Source organism: Phoca vitulina, unplaced genomic scaffold, assembly GCF_004348235.1.
Source record: "Phoca vitulina isolate PV1807 unplaced genomic scaffold, GSC_HSeal_1.0 scaffold31, whole genome shotgun sequence".
In the NCBI taxonomy this organism is placed as follows: domain Eukaryota; kingdom Metazoa; phylum Chordata; class Mammalia; order Carnivora; family Phocidae; genus Phoca; species Phoca vitulina.
The window spans coordinates 19,995,062-20,022,620 of NW_022589734.1; the positions used below are offsets into that span (position 1 = coordinate 19,995,062).

General features: G+C 43.6%; 1 protein-coding gene across 2 annotated transcripts in view; it reads left to right on the top strand.

The window, feature by feature from the left end:
- E2F3 (E2F transcription factor 3) overlaps positions 1-26,474 on the top strand; it is a 72,426-nt gene extending 45,952 nt beyond the window's left edge. For both annotated transcript variants that reach the window (XM_032424744.1, XM_032424743.1), the window contains exons 2-7: positions 14,342-14,453; positions 15,684-15,903; positions 17,194-17,352; positions 20,169-20,283; positions 21,602-21,737; positions 22,861-26,474. In XM_032424744.1, the coding sequence (XP_032280635.1) occupies positions 14,342-14,453; positions 15,684-15,903; positions 17,194-17,352; positions 20,169-20,283; positions 21,602-21,737; positions 22,861-23,123 (1,005 nt within the window). In that variant the 3' untranslated portion in view covers positions 23,124-26,474. The remainder of the gene's footprint in view (positions 1-14,341; positions 14,454-15,683; positions 15,904-17,193; positions 17,353-20,168; positions 20,284-21,601; positions 21,738-22,860) is intronic.
- Positions 26,475-27,559: the final 1,085 nt, after the last annotated feature.

The window sequence follows — 27,559 nt, forward strand, 5'->3', positions numbered from 1 at the left end:
ACATGTATGATCTGTGCGTTTCTTTCTTAAGAAAAAAATTGAAGCCAGACATTTCCTTTGTTTCTTCTCATAGCTGTAAAGTATAGTCCCTTCATTAAGATCTGTGGTTGAATTTTGTGTGTGGTTTGAGGTAGGGATCCAGTTTTTTTTTTTTTTTTCTTCTTGGATAAGCAGTTGTCCTGATACCATTTGTTAAGTAGTCATTCTTTGGTAGCTACACTTGTGGTGAGCATAGCAGAACATAAAGAGTTGTGGGTTCACTGTATTGTGCACCTGAAACTAATGTTGTGCTGTGTGTCAACTATACTTCAATAAAAAAACAAAGACATAAGCAAATAATGGTCATCCTTCCCAACAATCTGCAGTGCCCCATTTGTAATACATGACATTTCCATGCATGCGTGGAATTGTTCCTGGGTTTTCCATTCTGTTCTCTTGGTCTGTTTGCCTCTCCCTTGCACCAGTACACATTTCACTAGTGACTGTAGTTTTACAATACAAGTCTGGATACCCGGTAGGGCAGGTCTTTCTACCTTGTTCTTATTTCTTCAAAGTTGTTGTGGTTATTCTTGGCTCTTTGTACTTACCCCTACTCATTCTTTAGGTATGCTTAAGATTATACCACTTACCTTATGGTAACATAGCTCCATCTCTCCCCTTCTGACCTTTATGCTAGTATTGTCATGCATTTTACTTACACATGTGTTATAAATGCCGTAATATAATTTACTATTTTTGTTTAGATAGTCGTCTTTTACAGAGATTTAAGTATAAGGGGAGAAGTCACACATTTACCTTATAGTTACCATTTTTTATATTCTTAATTTCTTTGTATAGATCCATATTTCCAGCTGGTATCATTTCCTTCTGCTTGAAGGTCTTCCTTTAGTATTTCTTTTATTGTGGATCCACTGGTTAAAAAAAAAACAAATCCTTCAGCTTTTGTATCACTGGAAAAGGCTCTATTTGCCTTTGGATTTCGAAAGATATTTTTGCTGGGTATGGAATTCTAGCTTGACAGTTTCTTTTCTTTCACTTATAAAACAATGCTGCTGCACTGTCTTCTGGCTACATTGTTACAAATGAGAATTCTCAGTTTTTGTTTTTTTGTAACCTATTCCTCCACTCACCCCCACTAGCTTTTGAGATTTTTCTCTTTATTACTGATGATGAGCAATTTGATTGTGATGTGCTTTGTTCCAGTTTTCTTGTGTTTGGGATTCACTGAGCTCGTTGAATCTGTAGGTTTAAATCACTGATATCTCCCCTTAACTTTTTGAACATACGGAATGCAGTCACATTAACTTTTAACTTTTTCCTATGTCTTTGTCAACTAAGTCTACCATTTGTGTTGGTTCTAGGTCAGTTTTGATTGATTTTTCTCCTGAATCTGGGTCATATTTTCATGCTTTCTTGGAAGCCAGGTAATCTTTGGTTGAATGATAGTCATTATTGGGTACTGGACATTTTTGTATTTGTGTAAATGTTCTTCAGTTTTGTTCTGAGATGCCGTTAGGTTTCTTAGAAATAGTTTGATCTTTCAGTTCTTGCTTTGTAGGTTGGGACCAGAGCAGTATTTATTCTAAAGCTAATTTTGCCTCACCAATGCAGCAACACCCTTCTGAGTACTCTATCTGTGTCTCTGCATTATGAGGCTGCTTTTTGTTTTTGTTTTGCTTTTTGGTGTGTTTACCGCCCCCCCCCCCCAAGTCTGTCTGTTAGGAACAGTTGTAGGAACAGTGTGCCTACAGTTTTATAATTCCAGGCCCTACGGGAACTCTAGGCACTCTTTCTTATTTGTTTCAGGTATGTTTCCTGGCCTTGGGTAGTTTCCTCACATACACATGCTGTATTCTACTGGATTCTCAAGAGGGACCTTCTGCAGATTCCCAAGATTGTGTCTCTGACCAGTTCTCTCCTTTCAGGGCTCTGTCCAAATTTGAGTTACTCTGACCTCCCTGGATTCTCTGCTCCATCTTCTCAACTCAGGGAGTTCACTGGCCTCCACCCAGGCTCCTCCTTACCGTGTTACAACCCAGAAACTCCCCAACTCTCAGAGACAGGAATTAAGTTGGCCTCTAAATGAAAGTGGAGTGCGTGGGAAAAGTAGCGCTCTTTGGTCTTCAGGTCAGTTGTGCAAGTATTGGACGGTAACCCTTTACTACTTTAGGAGGAGCTTCTTCAATTCGTTCTTAGGTTCATACATCTTTCAAAAGCGCGCTTACCTCTTGGAGTCCATTTATCATGCTCCTGCACCAGGGGGCAGTTTGTGAAGCTGTGTCCACCAGGACCAAGTGCCCCATCTGTGGGAGCCACGGTAATCATTAAACACATGCTCTTTTTCCAAGATTTAAGGTGCTCGCACTGTGCTGCAGACTGTTTCAGCAACTACATTCCGAAGTCTGGTTGAGATTCAGAACAGTTACTCTACAATAACTCAATGGGAGAAAGTTTGCTGAGAGAAGATTTTTTTTTTTTTTTTTACACAAGTCATGAAGCAATTAAATTAATATTCTCTAAAATTGATCTGTCAAACCCATAATAAGAATTTGTTTATAGCTCTTCATTGTGCCTATAAATTATCTCTTTATCCATAAAGGTTGAGGACATAAAAAAAGAGTATCTTCATGTGTTTAATTATCATTGTTATCTGTGGATGAGATGAGGTTCAGCTATTCAAACAGATAGCTCAAATGTGCTTGTATTTTTAGTACTTCTTTGAAGTCCTCATATATAACATAAAGCATGACAGAGACAGAATTCCATTACCCAAAAAGATGACTGGCTTTCTTTGTAAAATTTCAGTATTTGGTGTGAGCAATATAAATATCCTTTAATAAAAACCTAAATCAATTTGTAGGAGGATAATGGTTTATCCCATGAGTCCACAGACTGTGGCCCATGGGCCAAATCTGGCCCCCAGCTTATTTTGTAAATAAGTTTTATTGGAATACAAGGAAACCCATTTAACAGGGCTGTGTCCCACAAGGTCTAAAATATTTACTACCTGGCCTTATACAGGAAACATCAACTCCTAGTTTATTTCATTGGTGTTGAAGTGAGGTAAAATCGTAAGACCAGAAACTAGGAGTTGGAAAGTCGAGATAAACTGAATAGTACTACGGTGGGAGATTCAAGTACATCTGAGCAGCAGAGCCTATACTTCGTAACTGCCCATCACTAAATCTAGTTTAAATTCTTTTTGCCAACCTCCAAACTGGAAATTCAGCTGTCAGAAGAGAAGAATTCTTAAATTCTGTTTTATGGACAGTAACTACATACTTAAGGTTAGCAATAACTTAAAAGAAAAACACATTATGAATTGGGTGATATGACTGAATTTAAAACTCTCTTTTCAGTTAGTGGTTTAATTGTACAGTGTTCCGTGTTTACTTTCCTGCAAAAGCATGTGAAGTGTAGACTTCAAAGGGAATAATAAAGCTTGAGCATTGTGTGGGGGGATTAAAAACCTTTTGCCCTCTCTGTTCGAGAGACCACGATGGTTATGATAGAAAAGGTCATCACAGTATTTCTCATTATTAAAAATATTACTTATTTTCACTTCATTTGCATGACATTAAATCTAACTTATTAATCAGGCCCTTGTCTTAAGCTTCTTATTCATTTACTCTTCATTTGGTATAGATACAGAATTAATCTGTAAAAGGTTTTCAGAGGTTTTTGCTTTTTTATAATCCGTATTCAATTATTGGGGTAGAGACTTAGGTAGGAAGGATGTCTGGGTTTCAGCTGCTCTTACATGCAAAAGAAGCCATTCCTTTATCATGGGAGGGCCTAGCTCGGTGCCTTACATATGGTGAGTGGTGGTATCACCTGCTGATAAATGAGAATTAAATACATAGACACTTCTGGTTCAGAAAGGCACATCGTCAAACAAGTATCTCCTTTCCCTGGAAGCCTGATGACAATAATAGTAAACAGTTAAAAAAAAAAAATCATTGAAAATGAGAACGGGGTTTTTAGTGGACAAGATCACTCAGCAGATTTCTGGAACTCAGAAAGGATGGAGGGGTGGAAGTCAGTAAAGTAGAACAGGGGGGCGCCTGGGTGGCTCAGTCGGTTAACCGTCTGCCTTTGGCTCAGGTCATGATCTCAGGGTGCTGGGATCGAGTCCCGCATCGGGCACCCTGCTCAGCGGGGAGCCTGCTTCTCACTCTCCCTCTGCCGCTTCCCCGGCTTGTACTCTCTCTCTCTGTCAAATATATAAATAAAATCCTTAAAAAAAAAAAAAAAGAACAGAGGTAGCTAGGGCCAGAGAGAGCGTTGGTCTTCCTTGGAGAAGCTGAGATGTGATAAACCAAAGGTAAAAATAGGAGTTTGCAGGAAGGACTTTATGCAGAATCTGGGAATCTTGTCCTCAGCCGGATAGGTTTTGAGAAATCTTCTCAAAATAAATGGATTAGCTCCATTCTGGCATTTAAGGATATCACCTCAATCTGAGTCATACAGCCGCTAGGTGTCACTTAAATAGGGACTAGGCATTTGAAAAAAAAGACTACAACAATTATAGAGTGGGGCCAAGATTTCTTTTTTCTTTAGGTAGGAAAAGAAGACAGTGGAGAAAATAGATTAAATGGGAAACAAAAGAAAATTTGAAAAGAAAATAATGAGTGGCAAAGGAGAGACTCTCCTATTCATAAAAGAACAAGATGCTATAAAAATAGATTGATCAGAGAGCAAAAGCAAAACAAATGCTCTTGGATATTAAAAGTCCCGGTGCCCAAACTTTAAAAAAAAAAAAACAATTTAGTGAATGGAAGCTAAATTTAATGTAAGAACAGCTAAGTAGAACAAAAAGGCAAAGACTTGGAAAATAGAAAATTCGAGCTTTAGAGGATCACTCTAAGAGGAATGGGAATTCCAGGGCGATGACAGGAAATGGGAGGGGATGATTTACAACATAAATATTTCTTGTAGCCGAAGGCCACGCAGGTAGTTTCTAGGAGGCCCTCACACAGTGAGTGAGAAAAGATGTCCACTTGAATAGGTGTTATGAAATGTCACAATAAATGTGAGGCAGGCCGGGAGGCTTTCAGAGAGGTTAGAAACCGAATAGCTTCAGTCAAATGAGAATCAGTGGCTGCAGGTTTCTCATCATCCACGCTGGGTTTAAAAACAACTGGACCAGTGACTTCCAGGTTCAGAGGGCAACCGAAGATCAGCCTTCCGTTCTTTACTTAGCCAGCCTATCGAGCGTGAGGATGAAATACACATTTCAGATATTCGAGGACTTGGATTTTCTCTTCCATACTATTCGGGTGTGTTCCGGGAAAGCCGTCAGTTAACAGCCCTGGCAGACTTAAGCAGAAAAGACCTTTATTGGTGGATATTGAAGATGAGAGAACCAGGCTTGGAGAACAGGCAGGAACGAAGGAAGGATCAGTAGCCAGAACCACAGCCAAAATGTCAAGCCACGGAAGGAGTCCAGCAACACCAGGGATTTCTCCTGGGCTCCAGCAGCCATCACCAGACAGCCTGCTGCTTTGCCAGAGCAACTCCAGATTCCAGATTCCAGGGCAGGTGTGTCTGTCTGTCCCACGTAGGTAACGGGCCTGGCCCAAGTTCTGGTGAAGCTAGGAAAGAGCGCGTGGAGTCTTCAGCTTCTGCAATAGCAAGGCGGCTCCCACCAAGACTGATCAAGCAGGGAGGCTCCTAACCGTAGGAGGGAAGCTTCAGAGGCTGGGCAGTCAAATAAAGTGACAGGTGTCCCTCAGCCTTCAACACGGTACAGAGAGTGGAAAATCACAGAATGACAGCTTCGCAACAGGCTTGCGGAACAATCAGGCAAGAGTCTAGACAGCAAGAGGTCCAAGAGTTTCAGGTGGGAGAAAAACTGGGGACTTGATAGAATACCTGAGAGGACGGAGAAAAAGATATGATGGATGTAAACAGATGAGGTCATCTTTGGTGGGGTGATCGTCATCATTGGGTGCTGGACACTTTTGTCCAGAAGTAGCTATCCAAGCTTATTCCTTAGCGAGGTGACCACCAGGAGAAAGAGGAAAACTGATTCCCCTGGGGAGGTAGCCACTAGAAGCTGCCTGAACTAGTGGATTTTTAAAAATCGTGTACATTGATTTTTCTCTTAAATTTTCTTAAATTATTTTTTCTTTTTTAGTAGGCTCCATGCCCAGCGTGGGGCTTGAACTCACGACCCTGAGATCAAAAGCCGCATGCTGTACCAACTGAGCCAGCCCAGTGCCCTGTCTCCAATTATTCTTAAAAACGAAACAAATGCCTTTAGAAAGGGATGCAGTCACCAGTTTATAAGTAAATGTCTTCCATCCCAGAAGTTAGGCTTTCTTTTCCTTTGGAAACATTCATGCGTATGTGGTTAGATTCCCAAACCGGTCCATAACATAAGTTATAGTGAAGTTAGGATACCCTAGATCTGTAGTTTAAAAATGAAAAGAAGAAAAATGGCCCAGTTTGGGTGCCATTGTGGGTGCCCAGTGGTGGGAGGATTTCCCTGGGGCCGGGAGGCGTGGGGAAGAGGAGACCTCCGCTCCCCCACTGGTGGCGGTTGGGATGCAGGATCGAAGGGGCAGTCTTCACCGCGGTAAACTGCACACTTGCTGCTCCTATTTGCACATGCATCCGTCGGGGCCTTCTGCATGCCCGTTGGGCTCACCAGGTCTCGGGAAGAATTCGGTTCCTGGTTAGGCTTCTCACCTAATAGCTCATAGAGACGCTGCTCTGGTTCAATTCTGAACGTGCCCCTGGCTGAGGAAAGCCGGGGAAGACAACCTTCAGGCTCTTCGTCCTAGGTAACCTCAGCGCCAGGGAAAGGGGACATAGAAGGGACCAAGGATGTGGCTCCTTCCTCACTCTCTGCACCCAAGCCCCTCCCTACCCACCAGCACCCCTGAAGCGTGGCCCTTCCAAGGCTCTGCGCTTCTGCACATGCTTGGACCCCGACTCCCACTCCATTCCGTGCGGGACAGCCCCATTGCCTTCCAGGACGTGGTTCAAGCACTGCCCCCTCTAACCACGCTCTCCAGACCTCCACCCTCTTCTCCATACAGCCCCCTGCCTGCCTGCCTGCCTGCCTGCCCCCCCCCCCACCCCCAACCATGAGCTCGTTGCTGTCTTCATCATGCATTTCCCGTTGTTGGTTTGCCCACAGCCTCTTTAACAGCAGGGACCACCGTGCGCCTTTATAATCAATTATCTGCCTGTGCGGGGCTTGGTACACAGCAGGCATTTAATAAATATTCGAATGGATTTAAGAATGGTTAGCCAGATTGAGTTACTATGTAGTCCCAACTGGAAGCTGTGTATGCCTTTCTTAAAATCCTCTTGCCCTAACCTACTGACCTGATGGCCAGAATCCAAGTGAGGTTCAGCTGTGGTCTGGTCTGGAGCTGGAGATTCTCTCCTTTGGGTTTTTTCACTAATGAACCTAACCTGGCCCTCATTCTTTTTATCTAATTTCCATCTTCTGTTTCTCTTCTTCCTCTGTTCAAAATGCCCTGTCTCATCTTTGGCCATGAGACAAAATGTATCATAGATCCGGTTCTTTCCCTTGCCCGGATCTCTTATGAACTGGGGTAAAAGGAGTTTATTTTAGGGCTCAGTTTGTGAACTACAGCAGGCCATGCCTTTTTCTTGATTTAATTTTTTCCTGTGGTTCAGTCAAATGGTAGTTAAGAACACCACTTCCCTCCCCATCGTGAGCCTGGGATGCCTTTCTGGTAGCGTATCCATCCCATTTCTGCTGAGAACTCCTACCCATAGCTACTGAATGGTACATAAGATTTTCAACAGTATAAAAAAACAAACCAGCAGCTTTCTTTTGTCTAACCTCAAAGGGCAAATGCAAGTGATTGTCACGTAATGCAAGTATTACCCATGCTCACTTTTAAATGATTTAGAAAGAAGAAAATAAAATCACTGTAATCCTACCACCCGAGATTAATACTCTTAAACTATTAGGTCTATATCCTTAGATATCCTTTCTTCCTATGCATATAATTTCCCCACAAAAATAAAATTTTACTACTCACACCTACTTTTCTTTTAAACTTACATATATAGATTGTTCATCATTAATTGCATAACATTCCGTTATATAAATGTACAATAACGTACTGAATTTTTCTCCTGAACTTGGGCATTTATGTTGGATATATGTGGAAAAATATAAAAATATTCAAGAAACTGGCTGTACTGTTTTTAATAGACAAACCCTAGAAACAACATAAATGTTCTCCTGACATACTCCAAAGAGTTGAATTGCTAGTTCAGAAGGTATAACTTTAATATGTACACGTTGTTTTGTAAAATACAATCAAATATTATAGAGCTATAAACATGAAATCATTACCCTGTATTTAATTTTACTTCTCAGAGATAACCTCCATTAACATTTGATGTGGCTCTTTCCAGACTTTCTTCCTCTCTGGATACTTGGAAATTTTTATAGCGAAGTCTATATTTTATAGTTTTTCTTACCCTTATAAAATCACATTATATGTATCCCTCTGCAACTTTAATTTTTCCCCTTCGTATTTCTTGAAAACCTTTCCAAATATGTAGAGATTAATCTGCAGCATATGTAGATGTGTACACACACATACATGTCTATATATACACACATGGACTACAACATACATGGCAGCCTCACGGGTGGGTAATGTCAGAGCTTTGTGATTTACCTGCCGAGAGACTTTGGGAATTTATTCCTTGGTTCATTCAAAATAAATAAGTAAATTCGACTGAGTGCATGCCAAGTGCAAGCCTACTTAAGACCTGAGCTCCTCATGGTCTGGTGAGGAAACCTGGAGCGTATACGTAAGTTATGATGGCAAAATGATGCCGTGGTACCCCGGAAGTTGCTATGGCAACAGAGGAGGGACATTTCCATCAGTCCAGGGAAGTCATGGGCTCAAATCCTGGTATCTGTGACTTATTAACTGAGACTTTAGGTGAATCCTTACCTTCTCTGCCTCAGTGCAAGGGGGATATAGTAATAGCTACCCCAAAATGCCATTATGAATGCTTAATGGGGAAATGTAGTAGTTTCTAGAAGAGTGTTGAATGCCATGAGTGTTAGGTTAAGTAAACAAATCATGGTGTATTAATTAATCCAATATTCTGTAGCTGTGAAAAATAAAGTCATTCTGTGTACTGACAGGTCAAACTTGAAGATGTGTTAAGAGTATCGTGTGGTCTGCTATCACTTGTGTACAGTGTTTTTATGGGTCGCACAGCTGTATCCGTGTGTACGTACTGTACTTCCATAGTCTGTCTAAAAAGGTATCAAAGGGGGAGGGTTGCCTGGGTGGCTCAGTTGGTTGAGTGTCTGACTCTTGATTTCAGTTCAGGTCATGACCTCAGGGTTGTGGGATCGAGCCCCGCGTCTGAGCCCCGCGTTGGGCTCCCTGCCCAGCGGCGAGTCTGCTTCTCCCTCTCCCTCTGCGCCTCCCCCCACCCATGTGCGCACTCTCTCCCTTTCAAGTAAATAAAATCTTTTAAAAATAAAAGGATCTCAAAGGAACTTAACAGTCTTGCCTTTGAGGAAGGGAACAGGGTCAGGAGTGGGGGGAAAGATTTGCTTTCCTCATAAGTGCATTTGCACTGTTTGAATTTCCATGTGAATTTCCATGTTTATTGTGTAAAGGAAAGTTCTTAAAAATTATGAAATAAGTAAAACTCTACGTTTATCATAGAGTAAGACGGCATCAGTTTAATGAAACTGTTCAAGTATTCTTACATGGCGGTTTTTCACAATCATTTTGTAAAGCAGTTGTAGGCATGGACTTGAGTAGGCGTCTTTACTGACTGGGATCCTGGAAAAGTTACTTAAGTGCTCTAAACCTTCATCTTTTCCTGTAGGATAGGAAATAATAATAACAACTATCTTCTGGGAATGTCGTGAAAATGAGATAGCGTAATGAAATGGAAAGCAATTAACGGTGTGTGACTCTTGATTTCAGTTCAGGTCATGACCTCAGGGTTGTGGGATCGACACGTTGTACGTACTCAGAGGTTCCTTGTGTGACACGTTGTACGTACTCAGAGGTTCCTTGTGTTCTAGCTAATGCTAGCAGGCTAGCTCTGTCAGGACACTGGGTTGCAAAGGGTGGTGATCTAACTCAGTTTTCTTGTACCAAGAAAGGGAATTTGTTGGTTCACACAAATGGAAGTCTTGGGTAGACCTGCCTTTGGGCGTGGCTCTATCTAGTACCTCCCTTGAAGGCCCTGGGACTCAGTCTCTCTCCAGCTTTTTCCTTCCATGTTGGTTCACTTCCCAGGTAGCTCCAGGCTTACGTCCTGCTAGCTCCTAGTGAAAAGAACCCACCATTTCTAACCAAAGTCCCAGCACTGGCTGATTCTCCTGCCTTGGTCATAGGCCCATTAGCCAAGGGACTGGAATACACGGATTGGCGGGCCCAGATTACAGTCCACTCCTTTGAACCCTTGATGGGAAGGGCCAGCCTAAGAGGTTGAGCAACGGCAGGCTTTTTGCTTATCAGGCTTAGAGACAAAGAAACCATCTGAACCAAGAACTGGGGAGAAGTTTCTTCCCCAAAGGGAAAAATAGGGGCCAGGCAGGCAGAAACTGTGGATGTTTCCCCCTCACAGCCTCCTGCTTGGCTGCCTGACAGTTATTCCTATTATTTTTATATATACATTTTCAGAAATTTAACAGTCCAACTGTTTCATTACAGAGGCACGTCATCTTAGTTTGGGCTGAGGTCCTAAAATTAGTGCGTGGTTCCTTTGTAAGAAAAGCTGCCCTTGATAATACCTCGGCAGTGTGGAATGATCTACATAGCATCGCTCCTGTCTAACCTTTACTCTTATTTAGAACCAAATAGCTGGGCCTTCTGCTGAGCACCAGATAGATGAGTTGCTTTACTGGTAGGGGCCCTGTGATGTGAAGGTCTGTTTGTAAACAGAATAACTCACAGTTCGGGGAGATGGTCACACTAAGAGCCAACAAAAGAGACTTCCGTCTGCCCTGGTGTAAGCAGAGACCACCTGTCCTGTTTAAAACCTCCCATACAGTTCTTCGGGTTTTTTTTTAACCAAGCGTGCATGCTTGCCTTTGTTAAGGTGAGCATTGAAGTAATGCTGCTCCGTCGGAGACCAGAGTTGTTTGGCCCTTTCCCAAAAGAGAGTCCAGTTAGTGTGCCCGTCCTCAGGTCTGGGAGCTACAAGTAGTTAAGTACTGTGTGTTTCTCTCAAATCCATTCAGCCCCTGCCACTGCACAATGGAGGGAGGCTCACGGGATAGCCCACCAGAAGTGTCCACTGGGAGAAGGGAAATGACACAGGGATCGCCTCCCAAAGCACGTTGTGTCTCCGCACAGGAATAAATTCCAGGCCCTGGGAGACTTGGTGGGGACGTGACTGTGCAGCCGATAGGACTGCCTCGATTCCTACCCTCCAGGAGGATTTGCGGGGCTGACCTTCCTCCGCAGCTCATTTCTTCTTGGTGTAGACGTATTGGCCTGGTGATTGATTCCCTTAGAGGCTGCTATCACAGACCTTTGTTTTCTGGACTTAAGGATTCTCTGGCAGTAGAATTGCCTTTAAGATTTCTTAGATTTTCTATCTAGTATTTAGATTGGATCAACTATCCAAAGTCACACAACCTGCCTAGTCCTGGTCCTTGAAGTTAGATCTCCGTTTCTTGGCAACAGACCTCTGGGAATTTCCCCAGCCTACAGCTTATGGCTTCCATAGGCCTTTGCCTCAAAGCAATTTGGAACATTAGCCTGGACGGGGAGACAAAAGTAACATGCCCCCAGCGTCGGCCAGTGGGTGGTTCTTTCTTGTGAGTGTCCAGGGAGAGTGTACAGACTTCCCGACCTAGGGGCCCAAGAGTCCTAGATCCCCAGCTCTTTTCCCATTTGGCTTCCTTCTGGGGACGTTCGCATGGAGGGGCTACAGCTCTGTATCTCTTGGATTGCTTTCGATGGAAAGAAAAGGCCTCCATAGCAAAGCTGTCCCCCTCCTGACTTTCAGGCAAGCTTCCAATGAAGCTTATCAGCAGTAATTTCCTGAAGACCCCACGAAGTGACCCACTCACTCTGCCACTCTTGAACGAGGCTTGCCAGCTCCCCATTGCACCAAGGCTCAGCTTGACTCAGCTCGTTCCACAAGCTGTCACTTGCAACACCACACTTCCATTTCCCTAACTCAAAGAGCTTTAAGCAAAAAGGAGATGTTATGGGCTGATGCAACGGAGAAATCTGGGGTGAAGACCAACCGTTGCCCCCAGCGTATGACCTGATTCAGAGTTTTGAAGGACGGCCTCAGACCCTCTCTCTCCTTTTCTCCACTCCACTTGCCCCTGTGGACCCTCCATTCTCGGATGGCTTCTGGCTAACGTCAGCCTTCCTGGGAAGGCACAACGCCTTCTTGGCAGTAGCTCCAGAAAAATCCCTGGGGTTGGCCTTTGTTTACCCCCCTTTGGTCATATGCCGCTCACCGCAGCCACTGTGAGGGAGGGGGAGGTGGAACAAAAGATCAGCCAGGCCCGGGTCACCTAGGGGCACAATGCACTTGGGCTAGCACCGGGGATGGGTGCTCCCCAAAAACAATCAGGGAGCTTTTGCCTCATGAAGAGGGAATGTTTGCCAGGCCAACTAAAACAACAGGCTCACACAAGGATTTGACAGAATATTTGGGAGGGGAAAATGAAGTTAAGAAAGTTGCCAAATGTCATTCCTAGGCCTTTAGAGTGAAGTTCAGCCCAGCATTGCCCAACAGAAAGATCATGTGTGCCACAAATTTAAGCCACATGGTAAAATATATATATATATATATATATAAAAGGAAACAGGTAAAATAATGATTTTAATACTACCTGATTTAATCACATTTCATAAAGGCAAAATAGTATCATTTTAACATGTAATCTGTGTAAAAGGTATTGGTGAGATCCTTTACCCTTTTCCGTGCTGAGTTTTCAACCTCCAGTGTGTATTTTATACTTCGAGCACATGTTGATTCAGATGAGCCACATGTGGCCAAAGGGGCTTCTGGAGTGAACAGAGCAAGATTCGCTGATAACTTTTTATAGAGAAGCTGCATGTCTGTCATCAGCTGATAAGTTACTCCTTCTGTTTCTGTGTCATGAGGGGTTACCATGAAATTGTGCATCTCCTCATTGGAAGAATGTGCCCTCAGATGAGCCTGAAGACACATGGCCATGCGGGGTGTCTAGTTGGGTGCCATTCCTGTCTGAACACCCATCCCAGCGTACAGTTAGTTAGTACACAACAATTACTTAGTTATCTGTCTCCTCTCGTGGACTCTATGCGCTAGGGAGGCAGACAGTCTTACCCATCTTGCTTTACTTCTGTTCCCTAAGCCCAGTCCATAGACACTAAGTGGATATTTTTTAAGTAAAATTAAATTAAATGAAAAACTTGGATGAAGGGGCACCTGGGTAGCTCAGTCAGTTAAGCGTCCGACTCTTGATTTCGGCTCAGGTCGTGATCTCAGGGTCCGTGAGATCGAGCCCCGAGTTGGGCTCTGCGCTGTGCGTGGAGCCTCCTTAAGATTCTCTCCCTCTAAAAAAAAAAAAACTTGGATGAAGACTTCTCATTTGCCAGGTTTGATGACAAAAATGGAGACAGTGATACTAGTTGAAGCCCAAGATTGAGCATTTACAATATTTGTTGTTCTGATGAATGACCATTTGCAGTCTGTGACTAGCTGCATTGCTGTTTAATCACTCTTTCGTTGAATATAAATATATAGAGAGCGAGAGTGGTTGAATACCTACAGAAAGCCAGGCTCTATGCCAAGCACTAGGTATACAAAGATAAATGGGAAACAGTCCCTGCCTTAAAGGAAATGAGAAACAGATAAGTAAAATAACCCTTCTATCCACTAAGTGTTATCGTGCATGTAAACACACAGTGTTTGGGGGAGCACAAGGGAAGAGGTCCAACCCAGATCAGAGATGAAGGTAGGCGGCAAAGTGTCGCAAGGGAAAAGCGAATTTACGTTCCATGATGCCCGCTGTGGTCTGACCGTCTCACCCCACACCTGGCACATATGTCGAATCAACGAAGGAGTAAACAATGTGGCCCCCGGGCCTGACCCTGCAGGACAGTGGATGGGTCCGTCTGAGCCTAGACGGGTAATCTGTGGCAGGTGAAGAGAGTTTCCTTGCCAGCCCAGCCCCCGGAGCCAGCGTCTGGCCGGAGGGCATGACAGGGGCCCCGAGTGAGGCAGAGCAGAGGTGCCGGGAGTTGGCATGTGCCCGCAGCATTGGGCAGGGCCGGCCCCCAAACAGCCCCACGGCTTGTGACCGCCCGCGTGGCCAGTGACGACCGATCGTCCTTTCACGTTGCAGGCAAAGCGACGGCTGGAGCTAGGAGAAAGCGGTCATCAGTACCTCTCGGATGGCTTAAAAACCCCCAAGGGCAAAGGAAGAGCCGCCCTGCGGAGTCCAGATAGTCCAAAAAGTAAGGATCCCTTCCATCTCGTATTCTCCCCGGTGTGGGCTTCCCCCCTTTCAAAGCTTGTGGCTGAGAGGATGCCAAGGTGTGGATAATTGTGGCCGTTGTGTCCTTTTTCATCTCTTTCTGTTCCTAGCCAGAAAATAAACACAGTGTCTGCAGACACCCCACAAAGGGTGTAGAGTCCCTTAGGTGCCTGGATACTGACTCGGGGGGAGGCCTCTTAAAATGTGCGCAGTGTCCTTTTTCACCCGGCGTACAAGTTCTCTGGCACCATTCTGTCATCAAACTTAATTTTAACTTCCCTTAATGGACATTACTTTTGAGACCGGGCTAACTGCGCATAGAACTGTGCCAGAGTCGGTCAGGTCTACACCGGCCTCAATCTCTAGCTTCGCCTAAGGCAGTGTCCACATTGACTGAAACCCCTGCATTGCAGTTCGTTTTCCTTCCCACCTTTTGTTTCTTTGGGGAGAGAGAGAGAGAGAGAGAGAGAGAGAAAAGTAGGTTGGAAACAGCGAAATAGTCCTTTATGTCTCTGGCATTTAACATAGACGCTAAATTAGACTTTGTTCGCCCCTTTTGTGGAGCTTACGGATCAGGCCGTCCACAAACCCTGTGTGATGCGCACCCGCACGACAGAATAAATACGATATTGAATGAGGACATAACATGCAAGAGGGACGGGGCGAGTCGATGGAAAGACTGTTTAGGTATTCTTCATCCAAATGAAGCATTCCCTGAAAAGCTGTGACTAAGTCACAGACACACACAGACCGTGGAGCCTGCAAAGCGAGTTACGAGGGGTCTGTCTGAGCCCCCGTCGTGAAATGCAGGAGAGATTTGCAGCCCCGGCCCCATCGGGTTGGGCTCCCCACGTGCTGGTCCTCGGAGACTGTAGCACGTTTTCACTCATTCCACAGATAACGTTGAGCACCTACGATGTGTGGGATACCTCCCTAGACTCAGGGAGGAGGGTGAGGCAAAGTAGAAGCTACTGAGAAATTCACAGCAAAAAGCTTTCATCAAACAGGAATTTGTACTGTCCCTTCCTTTTCTAATAAAGCCACTTCATAGCTTTCTGTAACTTACCGAGAACAACAACAGCGGCTTTGCTTGGACGCTAATACTTGGGCTGCAACGGGAAAGAGGGCTTGCCTACCTGCAAAGAAACCCTTCATTTCTTTACCTTTCCCCCTATCCTCCCCACCCGCTCGGCTTTTGTTTTTCTTTAAGCTCCAAAATCTCCCTCAGAAAAAACACGGTATGACACATCACTTGGTCTGCTCACCAAGAAGTTCATTCAGCTCCTGAGCCAGTCCCCTGACGGGGTCTTGGATTTGAACAAGGCGGCAGAGGTGCTGAAAGTGCAGAAGAGGAGAATCTACGACATCACCAACGTGCTGGAAGGCATCCACCTCATTAAGAAGAAGTCGAAAAACAACGTGCAGTGGATGTGAGTACAAGCCACCACCCCCAGCCCCAGATTTCACGATCACGCCCGCACTCCACTTCCGTGGTCTCCTCCCCGCTGCCCCTCGACTCCTTAGCCCGAAGTTCAAAGTCTCTTTACCCTCCAGATGCTGTCAGAGACACATGATTAGCCTCAGGCAAGGAGATCCCGGGATCTCGGCGGGGGGGGGGGGCCTGCAGATGTCAAGTAGGATGCCGTTCATCTGCAGCCGTGAGGCTGTGTGCGTGATCTAAAGGATGCGGGCACGTGTCTTCGGCTTGTCCCTAACAGGGCTTTGGAAATGAACTCCGGCTGTGTATGAACACATCCGTGTAGGTGCCCCATCACCACGTATCTTCATCCGTGGCTCTGACGGCAGGTCAGCTCGCTTTCTGGGTAAATGGAGGCGAGACTTAGAGACCTCAGTTCCTCCTGGAAAGCAGGGATGATAACACATGTCACCCGTCCACCCACACGTGTGATTCAGTGTGTGGTTAATCTCGTTTGTGAATTACGGACGGAGCATCCCAACAGCCAGTATTTTAGAAGGGATGATGAAAGTGTTGTGGGAAGGAACCAAGTCTGTTATAGGGTGGCTCTGAAAACAGACTCCCTCAAACATGAGATGAGTGTGGGTAACTTTTTGTACTTTTGGGGAATTTTGTGACAATTCAGGGACCCATTTAGGCCTGTGGTTTCGAGAAACCTGTTGGGTATTGGTCTTTGTTCTTGCACACAGCACACACATCTGTTCCCTTAACCTTTTCCTTTTCGGTGGTTGGTAGAGAAGACCCTCAGAAACTGCCTAGGTCTTTTGTGCCTCCCGAATGATATTTCGTTGAATTTTGAACCACTCCTCATCTTTTCTTTCACATTTTTCTGTCTTTCCATGTCTCTCTATCCTTTTTTATTCCCCCTCTTTCTTTCTCTTTCCTCCCGGGAGGCATGTGGCAGGCAGGAACTCCTCCTTTCGCCCTTTGAATTTGAGCCTTCTGAAAAAACAGCCCTCATCTGGAGGAAAGAAACCTGAAAATAACAGTGTAGGAGTTTTTTCGGGGTTCCCCCACACACACTTAAATTTCTATGGTGTGAAAGGTGAAGGACTGTGTGGACAAAAAATATATACAAATGTATAAATGTTCTGATTTTAACACTTGGCTAACAAGCAGTGTGACCTCCTGGGTCAAGAGGGGACATGTTACTCAGAAGGACCATTTCTCACTGCCCCTCCCTTGCACCCTCGCCCCCTTGGCCCCCCGAGCAGCCACGAAGAGTCTGTGTTTGGGTTTCTAGGGGCTGCAGTCTGTCTGAGGATGGGGGCATGCTGGCCCAGTGTCAAGGCCTGTCCAAGGAAGTGACCGAGCTCAGCCAGGAGGAGAAGAAATTAGATGAACTGATCCAAAGCTGCACCCTGGACCTCAAACTGCTAACCGAAGATTCAGAGAATCAAAGATATCCTTTGTGCACCTGTTCCTTGGGGGTTAGTGCCTTCTAGAACACACCCAGCGTTCACATGCTGACGCTTACGCACAGGTAGAATTTTGCTCGGGTTAACGCGTGTCATTCACGTGTGGTTGGGGACATGCGGATACACGCAGTGCGTAAGGAAGCACTATTCTAAGATAGGTAAGGTGTCAGCGTTAATATTAATGACATCATCCAGCAGCTCCCTCTCTATCTCCCCAGATTTTTGGTGGGCGTTCGCTGTCACTGTTGGGGTTCTCACATTCTATTTTCTTTTCATCAGATATTGGAGCAATTGGAATTTGTTGAATCTGTCTGAGCTATAGCTGAAGGAATGAAGAGTCTAGAAAAATCATTCTGTAACCTCTACCGTGTGTTATTGCTGATGCACAACACCAGAAACTGATTTCTGAAGCACCCCCCCCCCCCCCCCCGCCCAGCCCAGGCCTGAGACATCTCAGTCTATCCATTCATTTACAGACATTGGTCCTTGGAAATAAAAATTTTTTAAAGCCAGTTCTTGTCAACTGGCTGACAATCTTTTGGCCATCACAGGAAAACTCACTGTTCATCATCTCACTCCCAACAAAAAGGGAGAAAGAGGACTTCATTGTGTTGACAAGAAGATCTTGCAATGTTCTCAGTTACACGTAGAAGACAAAGCCAGTATTTTAAGACATCCTGTCTCTAATTTGTGTTCCCCACTTCTGATTGTTCCACGTTACCTTTTATGTCTGATAGACTTTCCCTTGGAGGGTATGGGGACATTCATTTCCCAATTCAGGCAGTTTTTTGAAACTGCGATTGCTCATTTTCTATTGACCACAGGATTGATCTTGTCCGCTGATGGTTAGTAAGGTGGAGAAGAGGTGTGGTGATTTGAACCCCCAGTGGCAGCCAGAGTGGGTTTACAGGGGAAGAAACAAGAATAGCTCTAGTCGGGCTGTTTCATTCACTCTCTAGCTGGGAGCCCCATGGAGGACGATTGGCAGCTCTCTGGAACGTGCAGCTTACAGCAGAGTCGCTGACATTAGCTTTCTCTGGGACCTTTGTTGCGGAAATTGGAAGCTTCCTTGCAGGGAGCTGCTAACCCAAAAAAGCAAATTCAGGAGGGAGCCACGGTGGAAGTACTTTAAAGTTTGGAAGATTAGAAAATGCGTTTGCACAATTTTTTTCAATTCACCATTCAGTTCCGAATGTGGTACAGCTTGTTCACAAATGTGTTGAAATTTTCCTTCCTGCAGCACGTTGAGTAACTGTAGATGAGTTTTTATTTTAATAAGTTCTTGTCACGTAGCTTTTTGACAGTGGGCTGTGGGGTAAGTACCTGGTTATCACTTTCCCCGTGTTCTCAGTAAAAACTCAGAACTGTCAAGTCTCGTATGAAGGCAACAGTTGGCTGCCTTGATGCGATGCATGGTGACCTAAGACCCGGACTCTTGCATGAGCTGTCCTGTCAAGCTCAGCACTGAATTAGCTCTTGTCTCAACCATTACGATGTAAAGAAGATAGTCTGCGGTAGATGCCCCTAAAAGTATATACATATTTGGGGTGGATGTGCTTTTTTTTCTGCACAGTAGGTTCATAGCTTCCTTCAATTTCTAATTAAAAGCCACTGTTCTAAGAGACATCATTTCCTCCTGACTCTCTAAACCCTATTTCTGTATTAAATGTGTTAGATCACAGACTCTATTTGCTAATATTATATTACCTTCAGAAAGGCCTTCATTGAGTCAGGTGATTTGCTGCTTTAGCCTAGGCATTTTTTGTGGGCTAACATAAAAAACGCAACAGGCTAAAGACATTGTACATTAATCATGTTACCCCATGTCCCTTATAGAAGAGAGCTACGTGACTCTTATAAGAGAGCTATGTGAGCTCTTTTAGTGCCAGGTAAAAACTCATCTCTCCAAGCAAGCTTGCATGAATACTTTTTATCATGTAATAAGTACCATATTCTTTCATGATATCCTCTTAGATTCAGCTGCCAGGGCACTTAAAAGAATTGCTCAGCGCTCAGAAGTCATGACCAAGGGTACTGAAATACTCTTTCACTCTTTTCCCGCTACAGTGTTTCTCAAATTGATTCAGGTTGCAGAGCACTTGGAAGCTGCGTTCCCTCCTTGTGAACACTGAAATATTGATAGTCAGTAATATCGTACAAAGGATAATTTTTCTAACAGAGAAATAATGACTCTCTTATCGGTAGGCAGTATACAATCACAACCAGCCCAGGTGCCCTTAAGAAAACCAGCTGTCTGCCTGACCCATCTTCTGAGTTAGTTCTTCCACCAATATATCTGTTTGTTACTCACACGTTCACGTGCGCGTCTACTGACATTTGCTAATGGTCAAGCAGCAGATAGAAGTTCCTGGAGTTCCAAAAAATATATGAGCAATAGAGCTTACATTTTTTTTTCTTCTGTAAATTGGGGTCTGCCATCATTCAATTTGAGTGACAGAACACTTGACCAAAGTTCACAGAATGTCCATGCTCCAGAGGAACTGGGCTAGAACCTGACCAAACTGGGTTTTGGTTTTCTTTTGATAGTTTAACTATTCTGTTTCTGTGTTTAACATTTTAAATTGCCGTGGACTTTTTTAGAAATGGGTAGGAGAACGCCGTGCATTTGTCTTATTGTTTAGAATATCAACCAGAAAAGAAGATTCACGAGAGACCCCATATATTTAAAGATCGAGACAGAGAGACCAGTATATTCTTACAAGTCATAAAATACTTGAAAATTTTTCCATGCATCTGTTCTGTCAATCTTCTAATGGTTACATTCCTTAACACTCACTACGTTAGCTTACGTTACATATCAAGATATTCGAAAAATTAGTGGCCTTAAAGACCAAACTGTTATAGTTGTCAAAGCCCCTCCAGAAACAAGACTTGAAGTGCCTGACCCAATAGAGGTAAGGAGATAACATCTTTGTTCACCTGTAGAGATCTTTTTGGAATGCCTGAAGTTAAAGAATCACTGACGTGTGGTCAAAGCATGTATCCTCCTTAACACTCAATGGTTCTTTCCCATCCATTTTACTTAACCTGAACTTCAAAAACATTTCAACAGTTCAATACATATTGAGTGTCCCAAAAGTCTAATTTTAACATCATGGGGCATTGAACTCAGGGTATGGTGCCCTGTCCCTCTGATACTTTTTCTTGCTCATAATTTGGTATCTGGCAGTTCTGATTGATTTGAACCGTTGGGGAATTTTATGTTGATTGCCCTAGATATGATCCCCACTAGGAATAGAGACATAAATGTTTTAGAGTATCTCCCTAACTTTAAAAAAAAAAAAGAAAGTATCTCCCTAACTTATCTTAGCACACTTTAAGAATTTATCTTTTAGAACATGTTTACTTTTAAGAAATCACATATGACTTTGGCTGAATTGGTAGACTAGAATATTATAAGAAAGGAGGGCACATATTTTTGTGATTGGTTTCCGACAATCTTTGCAAATATAGGCCTGGACCATAACTATAAGATAAAGAAATGTAGCAAAAAGGAAATGCATAGGAAATAAAAAGTGAGATTTGCAAGCTCCCATCTAGGGTAGAGTTCTCACCTAAATTATAATAATAGCTCTATGACCCAGATGAAGAAGAATTTTAGATGTTAGTGTGCTGCATTCTCTTACTAAACTCTGCTCCTAGCACTTAAGAATACTATTCATCCAGTGGTTATTAAAGTTCACGTAAAAACGCCCCACCATAAAGGGATAGCAACATGGAAATACTGTATTTAGAACACTTAAAGGACCTTTTCATAGTTTGCATAGAAGGAATATATTTAAAGAACACAGTTCACCTCCTCTTGGGCAGGGGTCAGCAAACTTTTTCTTTAAAGGACCAGAGAGTAAATATTTTTGGCTTTGTGAGCCATAAGTCTCTGTTGGGACTACTCAACTACACAACGTTGCCATTAGAGCGTGAGAAGAAAAAAAAAAAAAACAGCCAGAGGCAATCTGTGGGAATGGGCATGATTCTATGCCAATAAAACTTTATTTACAAAGCCAGTTGATGGACTGGATTTGGCCCTCAGGCTGCCGTTTGCTGGCCCCTCCTCTAGAGGATGACAGTCATCTGTTGATGGGGGGGCGGGGGGCGGTGGCTACCAGTGAAGAAGCAAAATGAACAATGAAAATTACCCTTCCCATTTCTAGATGAAAATTACTATAGCTCTCATTTCTCAGTTTGAACTTTTCTCGCCTCTTCTGTTGATAGAGCCTACAAATACATTTGGCAAGTACCCAAGGGCCCATTGAGGTTTATTTGTGTCCAGAAGAGACAGAAACACACAGTCCAATGAAAACAAACAACCAAGACCACAATGGGAATATCCCGAAACCCCCTTCCAAAGGTAAAAATTCCACTTTTGTTATTTGGAAACTATATTAAAAATGAAGGTGACCGGAAGGATCCATTGTGGGAACCACATGCCTAGGCAAGAAACAAAAACTACTGTTATTAAACGTTATTAAGGTAACTTTTTTTTTTAAGGCATTCTGACTAGTTACAGAATAAAATCATGATTTTGAGCCAATGACTTCTCCGCCCACGAATGGAGTCCCTCAGGCTTTCGCTATGGGCAGAAACCGCTTCCCTTACAATGTTTTGAAAGCCAGCTGAGATGCGGAGTGAAACTGTGAGCTCTCTGGGTGAATCATCAGCTCCACTTGGCCACACACCTTCTCATGATGCTGCAGAGATCATGCTAGCGAAAGGGAACAAGTTTGGAGCAAAGAGCCTTTTGTCAAAGAAGTTGTAACTTAATTTCTGCTCCCTTCCCCAACCCCCCAGGGTGATGGGGAAAAGATATGGGAGGAAAAGCCCACGAATATCTAAGTTCTTCCCCCTTTTTTCGGTTTCAGACTGGGGATATGTATTTAATCTTTCCCCCTACTGTCTCCCAATATAGCAGCAAGAATTAGAGCGATTCAGGTGACTCAGGTCTGATTTGTAATACTGAGCATTTATAATCGCCACAGCACCTCAGATGGGAAAACGAAAGATCACTATTTTCACCATAGACATTCAAAGCGGACATGTCTTATTGCGTGCGTTTTTAAGAAGTATCTTTAAAAAGTTGTTCAAAAAAGACTAAGTTAAAATCAGTGAGTCCCTACGAGGAAGCCACCTTTTTAGTATGTGTTTTGTTTTGTTTTCCTTAAATATTGACTAGCTGATAGCAGAGAGAAGTGTTTGAACTTGTTAGTCTCTAATCTTTGAAACGATTTGTATTCTTGTTTGCTAACAGTAGGCATCTCAAAAGTTGAGGGAGTTAGACCAGAACAGAGAAAAGCTGCCAGTCACGGTGAACAGTTAGCACGAGACGGGCTGGATCGTAGTGGCATCTGATCGTCCTTAGCAGAGGGTACATGGTTTTATAACAGCAGCGTGCATAGTCTTCCAGCAAGTTGATTTGATTTTTCTCCTAACTTACTTTTCGATTTCCTCCAATTTTTTTTTTTTTCCCCTTTCAGACTTGGCTTCAACCAACTCAGGACATAGCGATTGTTCGATTTCTATGGCAAACCTTTCTCCTTTGGCCTCCCCAGCGAACCTCTTACAGCAGACTGAGGACCAAATTCCTTCCAACCTAGAAGGACCATTTGTGAACTTACTGCCTCCCCTGCTCCAAGAAGACTATCTCCTAAGCCTTGGGGAGGAAGAAGGCATCAGCGATCTCTTTGATGCTTATGATTTGGAAAAGCTCCCGCTGGTGGAAGACTTCATGTGTAGTTGATTACGCTTTGTGTGACCTCCCCTTATAAACCAATATTTTTTTATTATGGAACCAGAACATCTGTCATGCAGTGTTGTCCCTTCCTACCTTCTTCCTCCGAGATAGTATCATGAAGTAAACTACAAACTTCAGAACAAAGCTGACATTTTAATGAATTTAAAAAAAAAAAAATTTTTCTTTTTTTTTTTTTTTTGGTCTAAACGCACAGTCGCAGGCTCCCTTGGGAAAGCCCTGCTATGCCCCAGGCTCCAAAATCTCCTGGATGAGTCAGCAAGTGAGAAAATGTGCAATCAGGTGTCTCTCACCCATATTTTTCTTCCCTCCCTCCCGGATTGGCTTGCTGTGCCTGACGGATGGGCTGTAGAATGGGGTCTGGCCACCTGGCCCACTCGAAAACAGCAATCTTCCTTAATAGCATTTCAAGCCGTGCCTTCTCCGCGGAATGCATGTCTTTGGGGTCTGCTCATATGGATGGAACAGCAGGAACTGTAAACTTGAAGTCATGCAAAAGTATGAAATGGATTTCTTCAGCTCTTCTTAGGAATATTTAAATTACTGTCATAATTCAGTGTAAGCTACAGACCTTGTGTACCGTTAGGAGGTCAAGAGAACCTGCACAGCCTTTCGGATGAAGAACCTGTTTTCCAATATTTGTTGCAGATACAGAAGAACGGTAGATCTGCCACTCGAAGCTGTTGTGGATTTTCCTGTCTCCATTAACCACTCCCACTCCCTTGCCCCCAATGTATTTGTAAGTTTAAAGTTGATTTGTAGCAAATGCTTACTTAGGAGTTTTCTGTGGATTGTTTTTGCCTTTTTTTTTTTTAAGCTGCCATTTAAGCATTCCTGTGGCACCCAGCACCATTTCAATTTAATTGTTTACTTTGAAACGGTTTTTGCTAATTCACATTATTTAAGCAGAGGTAGAGGACCTCTACTGATCAGAGCATCTAAACGTGTGTGATCTAAGGTTTAACAGCCTCTGCAAGAAGCATTGCCCCATCTTGCTTCCTTTCCCAGGGCGGGGAGCTTGGAGCCAGTCAGTCCTGGGGCTCGCTCGCTCGCTCGCTCGTAGACACGGGTGGCCCATTTGAGAGGAGAACCAGGTCAGATGACATAGCAGTCCCAAGGAGCAGCAGGTGTGGATCCCTCCGTCCTTGGGCTTCCTGGCCCTATGACTGGGGCAAGGGCTCTCTTACTCTGCACTCAGGGAGACCACTTCTCAGGATGGGGGTCAGATGGAGAGGCCTCTGGGGACAAAGACATCCCCACTGTGTCCGTGGCATTTACTTAAAAGCTGGTGAGAACAGGGCGTTCCCCCCTGCATCGGGGGCTGCCATCATCCTGGCCCAGAACCCATTCCCCTTCCTCTATGAAGGAGTAAGTTGGACCAAGGGAAGTCATTACGTGGAAGAAGTGATAGAATGCCAGGGCGTGTCCCACTTTACTCTTCAGGAATGGTGTCCCCCAGCTGGAGGCTTCCTGTCAGCTGCAAGTCCTACCAGTTAGGTCCAAGAATGGCTTTCCCATTGGCCCCGGGGAGAGGTACCCTTCTCCCGTTGGGCATGTGGCACGGTACCTCAGGTCCATTGCTTGGATCCTGAAGACGGCGGGGATGAGGGAGTCCGGTTAAAAACAAAAAAAACCTCCAAACCAAACAGTTAAATTGAAATGCTATGTGCCCGACACAGTAGCACTCGATTTGTGTGTTTCATGGAATCGAAAATATCCCTTAGGAAAAACACAAAACGAAACAAAAACAAAACAAAACAAAACAAAACCACGAAAGCCCCAGCCAGTTGATTCGAGGTAGATTTCCACAATATGCAAAGTGGTGGTAGGGTCAAAACCAGTGACACCAGCACTTTAAACTATTTGTGTGGGTGTGCGTGGGTGTATGTTTGGGAAGGAAAACAAAGGTGCACATTATCCTCCTTTTTCTTCTTCGGCCTCCGTCCCCAACCTCCTCCCTCACGCACACTGGCTTTGGTACAAACAGCAGTGTGGTCTGTGATGAAGCATCGGGGTGGGGGAGGGAGGGGGGAGCTTTGTGTCAAGTGCCTACTGGAAATGCACTGTGGGGTTTTTTCCTGTACGGGAAACCATTTATGCCAAGCTTTTGCCCATTTCCCATATTTATCTCATCTGGTTGGCTGCCTCTGTTTCCGGCTTTGTCATGATTCTCTTTATCAGCTGCACAAAGCTGATTTTGTTTCCAAAGTCTAAAGACTGAGCTCTCACCTGGCTAGGTGCTTGTGTGTTCTGTTGGCTTTCTCCTTAAGCCTTTTCATAATGTAATGATGCCGTATTTATTGTTTTGAAAATGAAAGGAATACTAATAAGTCTTAAAAGTTCCTTCATGCATAAGATTTTTCCAGTTAGTGGGCTGAGCTTGGTGTCCCTGAGTTAGCTGTCCATGCTGTGTTCTGCTTGCATCGCCCATTTTTTCTTTCTGACATAGTATCTGGCACACAAAGTGGGTTAATACTACAGTATTTGTGTTACTTTACGTACTAAGTATGCAGGTTTTCTGGTACCATTGAGTTGCTGCTATTAATGCTCACACATGAAATGGCTAAAAGTTACAAGTGTGCGAATTATGACTGCGTGAGCCTTACAAAATAAAAAGTGTATAAAGGGCAACACATGAGCTGTCAAACAGTGTTAGGTGTGTGTTCATATGTACAGATCTGTGCATAGCGATTGTTTTATTTAAGTTGATTGTAGTCTCCTCCACACTTTCATTATCTAGCGATTTTGTACAAGGAAAAAAAATAGCAATTAATTTGTAAACACTGCCAGAATATTTTCTAGCTGGTTTGTAATTTTTTAAGAGTGTTCTATTTTGTTTCTGTTTTTTGTTGTTGTTGTTGTTGTGGTTCTTATTTCCGTTTTTGTTGTTTTTAAGTGTAGATCTGTAAATAAAACCGCAGTATTTAAAGCTTTAGCTTTCAGGATAAAAAGAAAGTAAGAACTCGGATGCGTGCATGACAGCCTGTGTGTGAGAGGGGGGATTTGAAGGAACATGGCTTGCAGAGTGAGTCAGGTGGCAATTGTCAGATTGTGGGAATTTCTTTTCCTACGGGGTACGTGATTTTTGTCAAAAGGAAGTATTTCTCCCAAAATTGGGAGTAGGCAAACTACTAATCGGTTTAGCTTTGTGTTGTATGCTAGTTTAAAAAAAGAAAATATGTAATATAATGTAAAAAAAAAAAAGCTTTTATGATGGATTTTGTAAATAGATTTGTTACAGGGTAACCTGTTCTCTAGCTGTGATCTTACCACTTCAAATGGGTGTAATTTGAATAAATTTTGTATGGTAAAGGATCAATAAAATGATTTTTTTTAAGAGTTCAGACTTGTAAATGGCTTTCCTTAATAGTATCTTACATTCCTGTATTAACTTCATCCTTAAAGACGTGCTTTAACGTGGGGAAAGGTGGCCCCAAAGCTGAAGAACATCACATGCCCTGCCCTTCATGTGGGACTTGAGGAACCCTGGACAGATACTTGTCCAGCACCTGCGGTTGCACTCGGCGTTCTGAGAAGCAGAAGAATTTGCCACGCCTCTGACCAGCGGCGAAAACCACTTTCAGATACAGAAGGATTTTTACACCTCGTGGCAAGTCCAGTTTTATTTTTCATAACGAGTTATGAAGCCAAAAAAATTTAATTCTCACGATGGGTAATTACCACCCTTGTCCTGGATTCCGTGTTTCTTGTAATGCCACCTCTGAGCAGGTTAGGATTTTTGAATCGCCATCTCATACTCTTAACTCTGAGCTCATCATCTAAAATTCCAATACATTATGTATTGTACATATACACACAATCATTCAATACACAAGGGTATAAAGTACGAAAACAAAGCCATCCCTCGTCCCCCCAACCTATTCACCCCAAAGAAAACCACTATCCTCATTTTTCTTATGCGTCTACTTCCAGTCCAGTTTTTTCCAGGCATATTGCATATGTGTGTGCATGTGCATGTGTATTTTACCATAAATTGTACCATGTAGACTCATCTGCAGCTCTTTTTCTTTCTCACTGTAGGTTTGGACATCTTTCCGTATTTGTACTTAACCATGTTCACTCTCTTCAAAGGCTGCATAGCATTCCAGTGATTAAAAACTTACTTAGTAATTTATTTTACCTAGGTAATTTTTTTAAAGATTTTATTTATTTACTTGAGCGAGAGAGAGCCCAAGTAGGGGCGGGGGGGAGGGCAGAGACAGAGGCAGACTCCCTTCTGAGCAGGGAGCCTGACATGGGACTCGATCCCAGGACCCTGAGATCACGACCTGAGCCGAAGGCAGATGCTTAACCAACTGAGCCACCCAGGCACTCCTAGGTAATTTTCTATTTGAGAGATTATTGTTCATTTTGCTATAAAAAATAATATATAAGCTTTATTGAATGCTTATATTATGCCAGAT